This window comes from Limulus polyphemus, unplaced genomic scaffold (genome assembly GCF_000517525.1).
Source record: "Limulus polyphemus unplaced genomic scaffold, Limulus_polyphemus-2.1.2 Scaffold4951, whole genome shotgun sequence".
NCBI classification, from domain to species: Eukaryota; Metazoa; Arthropoda; class Merostomata; order Xiphosura; family Limulidae; genus Limulus; species Limulus polyphemus.
This window is the reverse complement of record NW_013670561.1, coordinates 3,696-13,099: the sequence shown is the minus strand read 5'-3', so window position 1 is coordinate 13,099 and position 9,404 is coordinate 3,696. Positions and strand designations below refer to the sequence as shown.

The following is a 9,404-nucleotide window of genomic DNA, read 5'->3' as shown; positions in this document are numbered from 1 at the left end:
CTTTAAGACGGCTTATCAACTTCTTGAGAAGAATTCTAAGAAGAAAGTAAACCTACAGACATCGGTCTTGTTTAACAAAATCTGCCTACAAAATGGTATTATAAATATCTTCTCAATAGGTCATCAGATTTTTACAATACTACATAGGGTTTACTTTTATAACAATATCTATGTAATGACTGAGCCACAAGTTTTGGAAATTTCTGTAAATATCACAGCAAAATATTTGAATTTCTTGTTATCCTTTTTTCTGTTTCTTTTTTTATTACATGATAACTCAAAAATCAAACAATAGTTTCAGCCAATTTCATCAAGGTGACATAGTTTCGTATGGTATATCTGCTTTTGTAAGTATTATTAATAACTAGCAGTAATTTAAAAGATACCATTATTCTAATATAAATGATGTTATCATTACCCCCTTGAAGTAAGCTTTCTTATAGAAATTTGGTGTTCTTTTAAAAACTTTAAGGACAGGGTGAGACAGGAATAACCAGCCAATAATAGATAGACAATAAATATTACTGTTGGAACCTCATTGTAGTGAAAACTTGGTTGTAAATACAATCTTCCTATGTCTATTGAAACAAGGCATTAAAAAACCAAACAAGGAAAAACTTTCAAAAAAAAAAGAAAATGTAGAGATGGCTAATACCAATCCTTGGAAAAACAATGCAAATAAGATAGTAGGGATGGCATTTGCATGATCCATACATAATAACACAGGCATACATTGTAGTAGAATATTAACAGACAAAAACAGGATAAATTAAACTCAATTGTGATTGAATAGTTTTATATATATATATATATATATATATTGCTACATGTTAATCCTTGTGTGTGCTGTTATATAGAGATGATGCAAATACCATCCATACTATCTTGTTTGCACTGTTTTGGAAGGTTGTTATTAGCCATCCCTACATTTACTTCCTTTTTTGAAAAGTTTTTTCTCAGTTGTATTAACCATACGAAAACAGTAGGCAGTGCTACATAAATTATACTAACTATACCAAGACAGCATACAGTGCTATTCAATTTTTATTTATACCAAAGTTACTGTAGCAGTGCTGCTACAGTAACTATAATAACTATACCAAGGAAACATGGAGTGTTACAACAATTATATTAACTATATCAAGACAGCATGCAGTGGTAGAGTAACTGGATTAACAACAACATGGCAGCTAGATTTCTATGCTAATTATATAAACTATACCAAGACAGCATGGACTGCTAGAATAATTATATTAATTATTTCAAGACAGTATGCTGTAGTTTTTTTGTTTGTTTTTTTCCCATAGTCCTTGCGGACCGTCGAGCCGATGGCAGATCTTGCTCTGCCATCGTTTCTAAAGCTGTTTCTTACGTCAAGGATGCAACCCACTTGACAGCCTTCCCTCTTTGAAAGGACGAGCATGTTTGGTAGTACAGTAACTATATTAACTAAACCATATTAGCATGCAGTGATACGGTAATTGCATTAACCATAAGAAAGCAACGTGTATTTCTCTGCTAATTATATAAACTTTGCGAGAGAGCAGGCAGTATTACACTAATTATATTAAGTATACAAAGACAGCAGGCAGTTCTACATTAATTCTATTAAATATACCAAGAAAGTATGCAGTTCTACATTAATTATATAAAATATTCCAAGAAAGTATGCAGTTCTACACTAATTATATAAAATATTCCAAGGCAGATTGCAGAGCTACTCTAAATATATTAATTAAATCAAGGAAGCATGGAGTGTTACAGTAAGTATAATGTTAACTATACCAAGACAGGTTTGAGTGGTACAGTAAGTATAATGTTAACTATACCAAGACAGGTTCGATTGTTACAGTAAGTATAATGTTAACTATACCAAGACAGGTTCGAGTGGTACAGTAAGTGTAATGTTAACTATACCAAGACAGGTTCAAGTGTTACAGTAAGTATAATGTTAACTATACCAAGACCGGTTCTAGTGTTACAGTAAGTGTAATGTTAACTATACCAAGACAGCAGACAGTGCTCAGTTATTATATTAACTATAGCAAGTTAGCATGTAGTTCTATAGTAATTATATTACCTATAAATAGGAAAAAAAATTAAAATTTTAACAGAAAGTAGGGATCATTGGTTGTTCGTACAATTACTATAAGCAGTATCCAATACAAAATAAATGCTGTTATAAAAAACACACAACCAAGTAAAGTGATAATAGTTGGACAGATTTTTAAATAATTTTCAATCCCTACTTTGGTTGGCAAACTTAGACTGCTTCATTTAGCTGTACGGATTACAATGCCAACCAAAGTAGGGATTGAAAGTGATTTAAAAATCTGTCCAACTATTATCACTTTATTTGTTTGTGTACGTTTTATAACAGCATTTCTTTTGTTTCGGATACTGCTTGTAGCAATTGTACAAACAACCAATGATCCCTACTTCCTGTTAAAATTTTTATATATTTCTTTCCCGTGTATAAGTTCGGTTTTTATGTATGCATGCATGGAATGGACACAATGTCTATAAATGTTCAGTATAGCTATATCCCTGAGAGCTATAACTTTTACTAGAATTAAAACCACAATCACAACTTTATAAAACATAATCCTTACATTGGCCAACAGATAAGTGCATAAAACTGCCAAAGTAACAGTTAAGTTTTATAAATTTGTGATTGTGGTTTTAATTCTTGTTTCATTACTTTTTATAGCAGGATCCCTACTTCATTTTAATATCATAGTTTTTAATACTCTTGTTTGTTGACTTTTTATGTTATACCTGTATAAAGTATATACTTGATCTTTAAAAACTGTTTTGTATCAATCATCAATACAAAGCGTCATCTGTTGGGTTGAATTCGATTGGAAAGATATATAAGTACGTACATGATACATTTACCATTTATAAAAAAATCTATATATATTTCTCGGAATATCAAAAGGGGATACCCACAGACCAGTCAAGTAAGCTGGAGATATCTGGTAGCAGTAGTCCAAGCCATCTAGGGGCTAGCTCCGCTGACGTGATCAGGTAGATAGGTAGGTAGTAGACAAAGAAGTTGCTGTTTTAGAAATTTTTGGATTGTTATACCGAAAACTTTAGCAAGCAACCTTTTTAATGTAATATTAGTACATATGTGCATAATATATTGTAGCCAATACTTTGAAGGGGCAGTTTCTCACTTAGGAATTCAATAGGGTGGGTTTTTGGCACATGAATTATTTGGAAACCTTGTCAGTTCCTACTATTAAGTACTATCGTACTTAATAATACCAAGACATCATGTAGTTCTACTCTAATTATATTAACCATAACAAAACAGCAGGCAGTGTTACAGTAATTATATAGCTTTATCAATACAACATGCAGTTCTACACTAATTATATTAATTATACCAAGGCAACATGTAATTCTACACTAATTATGTTAACTCTATCAAAACAGCATGTAGTTTTACATTTATTTTGTTAATTACACCAAGTCAGCTTGAAGTTCTACACTAATTTTGTTAAATATACCAAGGAAATGTTCAGTTCTTCAATTACATTAACTACACAAAGAAAACATGTAGTTCTACATTAATTTTGTTAAATATACCAAAGCAATGTTCAGTTCTTCAATTATATTAACTACACAAAGACAACATGTAGTTCTACACTAATTATATTAACTATATCTAGACAACATGCAGTTCTGCACTAATTATATTAACTATATCTAGACACCATGCAGTTCTACACTAATTATATTAACTATATCTAGACACCATGTAGTTCTACACTAATTATATTAACTACACCAAGACAGCATGCAGTGACAGAGTAATCGTATTAATCATAAGAAGGTAGTATGGAGTTTCATGCTAATTATATAAACTATACCAAGGCAGCAGGCAGAGCTATAGTAATTATATTAACTGTACCATGAAAAAATGCAGTGTTGTAGTAGTTATATTTTCTATACCAAGAAAGCCGGCAGTGCTAAATTAATTATATTTACTATAGCAAGGAAGCATGCTCTTCTATGTTAATTACATTCACTATCAAGACAGCATGCAATTCTAAACTAATAATACTACCTATACCAAAACAGCATGCAGAGTTACAGTAGTTATATTAACTATAATAAAACATGCAGTTGTACACATAATAATATTAGATATACCAAGGTAGCTTTGAGTGTTATAGGAATTATATTATGTATATCAAGAGAATATACAGTGCTACACTAATTATATAAAATATTCCAAGGCAGCATGTAGTGCTACAGAAATTATATTAACTATACAATGACAGCATGTAGTTCTACACTAATTATATTAATCATACCAAAACAACATGCAGTGTTACAGTAATTATATTAACTATACCAAGACTGGATGGTGTTGTGCACTAATTATATTAACTGTACCAAGGCACCTTCAAGTGTTACAGGAAATATATTAACTTTACCAAGATAGCATGTTCTATATTAATTTTATTAACTATACCAAGTCAGCATGCAGTTTCACACTAATTATATTAACTGTGCTGTGACAGCAGGTAGTGCTGCAGTGATTCCAAACATACTTACCTCCCTCACACTACAGCTATTACTCAACTGGTAGGGTTTCTTTTCCTTTGCCCATCTAAACTGGTTTGATTTTTTCTAACTTGCTCCAGTCTGCAGGGGGCTCTGAGGCTGCACATGCAAGTTATCCTGGACATTCTGAAGAGAATTTAGATTTGCTTTCTCCAGTGCCTTTCATTACTCTGTCGGCTTCTCATGAGGCCAATTTGAATCAGCTGCTTTTCTTCAGCTGATAAATTGAGTGTGTGGTGTTTTAGGTCTTTCCCTGGTTGCTATGAGTCTGTGCTTGATATTATGGTTCAGGCAGGGAGGTTTACTGTTTAGTTATGTGAAGGGACAGCTGTGCCTTGTCTGCCATGTTTACCAGTACCACATGCTTTAGCCTACCATTGTCAGATGGAAGCATATTTAGAATCACAGACAAGAGACCCACTCCTGGAAATGTGAGGTTCCAGAATGGAGTCTGTGGTCAACCTGAATATATCACAATTTTCTAGGATTTTTTTTTATCATAACTATGATGCTATTATAATCCCTACACCTTTTTTCAGAAGCTTTTTATGATCACCACATCAATTTGATGACTAGTTGGAACCATTGTTAACATTCATCTTGGTTTGATTGTCAACTTCTGCACTTTCCCTAGTCTCTTGGCTAGTATGTTATTGGGATTTTTTGGGTAGATATGCATTATTGGTGGTCATTCGTTTACCTGCTGCCACTGTCCATGAGCTACATGAAGCCTCTTTTCTCCAACCATTGATTTTTGCAGGCATTCCAGAGTCTTTGGAATCAAGGTTTGATGTTGTCCGTCTACATTCATCCCTGTCATCATTGGTTGCTCACCTTCCCTCTGCTCTTACAGGGGTCATAGTTCTGCCCCTATATGAGTGTCCCAACCCCTGACATCAGCCCTTCAATTCATTGGCACCCAGAATAGATTCTGCCCATATCCACGAGGTTCCTCTGCTTGGTTGGAATGCTGCCAGTGGTGGCAGTGACTACCGTATGTATGCCTTTGGTGTCTGTTGGGGTTTGGCTCCCAGAATTTCTGGATGTATGGAAAACCTTTACCATGTGTCCATGGGTACTACAGGTTCCTGCATTGGGATTAGTCATTCAGTTCACATACCACCATCATTATCCCCTCAACCTGTAGGGTTTTTCTCTCCTGCAGATCCTCGGCTTTTGGAACCTCATTCCATGGCTAGCAGAAATTTGTTGGTCAGGGGGTCAGTGGAGAAAACCATTCCAGTTCTTTCAGGGTTTTGTTCCCTTCGGACTAGCATTAGTACCATATGTGTTCTGCCAAATCATACAAACTTTTTCTCATCACCTCCATTCACTGTACACACACCATTGCATGGACAACTGGCTACTGCTGGTACCATCTCATTATTTAGCAGAATGTTACACCCAGATACTGTTTTCTGAAGCAACCAATGTAGGATTTCCTATGATAGCCAAAAAATCTATTCTCACTCCAACACAATATATCATCCGTTTGGGGATCTGGTATGTGGACCTCTCCCAATACTTTTATCTCACATTATATATTAACTACATCTGCTAGATTATAAAGAGGGGCAAGTATTTTCATTACTAATCTCATATCTTCTTTTCTTTCCAGGGTCCCTTACCTCTATTTCACAGGATTCCACTCTGTGGTGAGTGTTGCCCAGTAAGGTGTGCATTTATGAAACCAAATCTGCACTAGCGACCACTAACACAATATACTTTAACTAGGTTGCAACAGGCTCTGTAGAAATGAGGTGTTCAATAAGACCACCTAGAGGCAGACTGGGTGGTATTACTGTACTATGCTGAACTGACACTCATCAACTATCATGAGTAAAGCAAATAGAATCCTGCCCAATCCTGCCAATCAGTGGATTGCATAAATTGGGGTCAGTTTGCATTTAAAAATTTAGGTAACTTGGTTCACCTATTGTACTGTTTCCAGAGCATTGTTCCTCAGGAGTCCTTACCACTCCTGGTTTCCAGTCAGTGGTGTGGTGGACAGAGGTTAATCCTCTAGAGTTTTTGAGTAACTTTCCTCCATTCTTGGGGAAGAGGGCAAAGTTGGGGGGGGGGGGCCTCCTACCTGGGACCTTGTATGTTTTCTCCAAAATGTCATAAGGAGCATTACCGACGTATGCAAGAACCTACTCTTCATACCAGATCAGATTTGATGCTCAACTGTTTGGTTGGGTTGAGTATGGCCCTTCTTTTTTTTCAATATTGGCTCAGTACACTATTCATGGAATAGGGTCTATTGTTTCCTCATAATTCCGAATGCAGAATGGTCCCATCCTGGGTCCTTGGTTGATCACAGTTTGTTCCACGTCCTCTCCATAATTCAGGAGGGGCATGTGGAATATACCTTTCCCACATTGTTGGGGAGTGAGGAAGAGTGTTCATAATTCTAGACCAGATGAGTTCTGTTTCCTAAGTATGGCATACAGGATCCCATCATTCCGAGTTTGGGGTTTTGCTTTTCAAACTTCTTCAGGTTGAGGAGTTGGTTTGTCCACTTCAGTGTTGCTTACTTTCTCATCAGGATTCTGTGGCTCAGAACACATCACTATAGCTATAGGTTGTTGGGATCCACTCTTAAATATATATATATATGTTGCAATCCAAATGCCCTAGCTACCAATGTGGGATTTAGGCGCCATGGCCCTATAATTCCAACCTCAAATAGTGGGACCCTGGCTACCTGGTTGCACTCACAGTACATGATTTAGGTTCTAGGTGAAGAGCATACCTGTTCTGGATGTAGTGCGGTTCCCCCACTAGAGTGCTAATCTTCTGTTGACACACACATACGATCTAGACAGATGCATTATGTATGGATAATACCCTCACTGGCCCCCCAACCTTATCAATCTGGGATTCTGGCTGTAGTGTGAGAGAGGATACGTATGTTTTGGAAGTTAGCATTTTATTAAATCGAAAATGTATTTATGATAATACTTACCTCTTCTAACACTTTCCTACCCGTTAAAAGTTTGTGTTAGAGACTGCAAATTTGGTCATTGTCAAAAATGTGACAATATTATCTGAAGGAGGTGCTTATATACAGTACTAGGATAGAGGTCACACTGACATAGGTGGAGAGTGTCACCAGACAGATATTGCCAAGAGCAATTAAGTGTGGAATAAATGAATGAAGCAAGCAAGAAAAAATCAGACCAATGCTCTGATCAGCAAAGGAAAAGAAACCCTAACATTCTAGTATTAGGTGTAGCGTGAGAAGAGGTAAATATTATTGAAAATACATTTTGGATTTAAGAAAATGTTAACTTATATTAACTAAATCTGGATACCATGTAGTTCTACACTAATTATATTATTTAAATCAAGACAGCAGTTAGTGTTACATTTATTATATTAACTAAACTGTGTTAGCATGCAGTGATACAATGATTGTATTAACCATAAAAACAGCATGCAGTTCTACATTAATTTTATCAACTATTTTAAGGCAGCATTCAGTGCAACACTAAATGTTTTAACTAAATGAAGGAAGCATGGAGTGGTACAGTAATTATATTAACTATACCAAGACAACATGCAGTGATACACTAATTATATTTACTATGGCAAGTTAGCATGTAGTTTTATAGTAATTATATTAACCATACCAAGAGAACATGCAGTACTACACTAATTATATTAACTGTACCAATACAGCACGTAGTTTTACACTAATTATTTTAACATTGGCAAAACAGCCTGGAGTTTTATACTATGTAAAACTGTGGACCACTGTATACACTAGTTGTTTGGAGTTTGGCTTAATCCAGTTAACAGAGTATTCTATTTCCTTGATAATTCATGTTATGGAAGTTGTGTTCAGTCTCTAATCAAGTTAATATAAACTTTCTCATAGCTTTCATCTGCTGCTGTTGTGTCGGTAAACAATTGATTCTCAATATTGCCTGAAATGCATCTTAGTTCATCCTTGACATACACATTTTCTTTCTTGGTCAAGCATTGTTATGTAACTCTTTGTATGCATTCATTAGATGTGTCCAACTTTTTTTCATATACATGGAATTTTATGAAATTATATTTCTCATTTCATGAAGCATTTGAAAAATGCCTCAGTTTGCTGCAACTGCTTCACTAATTATATTAACTACTAGCGTATTGTCCATAAAAAATGACAGGGCAAGTACTACCACCACACCCCATAATATACCCTAACCTCACATTTCATAGCTAACTGAAATAATTAAATTTTGTAAAATCATGCTTGACCAACAAAGAGGCAAAAAAGTGCAGTCCAGGCAGTCAGACATTGGTAAATTACTTTGTAAGCCAATTAAAATTAAGATCATTCATGAACTGAATTTGTGGCATATTCATAGAATAATTTTTGGTAAAAATTAGTTAGATTAAAATATAGAAATACAGGAATCCCTCGATTAGTGCGGTTAATGTGTTCTTTAAAAGAGCCGCACTAATCGAATATAATAACTTATAGGAAATTGTGTAATTTGTACCTCAATTTTCATTTTCATTCTCAATTAATTTCTATTTTGCATATTTTTTAATCAAAGTATAGGTATATAAGAAAATATGAAAAAAATGCAATGAATTAAAATTTATTGATCTGATTTTTTTATGAAAAACTTATTTAGAGTGGCTTATCGCATCGTATTTTTCTGTTCTTCATATAATTGGCGGTACTGAGAAATTGCCTCATCCATTTTTCTGCAAATTTGACAGCTTCTATCTTCATCAGGGTCTGTTTCTAAACATTTTCCCTTAAATTCTTCAATAACCATGAAAAGTTCTTCTAATTCCTTCATCGTCATCTTCTTATG

At 34.7% G+C, this 9,404-nt stretch overlaps 1 protein-coding gene across 1 annotated transcript in view; it reads left to right on the top strand.

The window, feature by feature from the left end:
* The window catches only part of LOC111088992 (carboxypeptidase A5-like), a 27,597-nt gene extending 24,563 nt beyond the window's left edge, over positions 1 to 3,034 (top strand). Inside the window, exon 5 of the mRNA XM_022400514.1 lies at positions 2,942 to 3,034. Within this exon, the coding sequence (XP_022256222.1) occupies positions 2,942 to 3,034 (93 nt within the window). The remainder of the gene's footprint in view (positions 1 to 2,941) is intronic.
* The last annotated feature ends 6,370 nt before the right edge of the window (positions 3,035 to 9,404 follow it).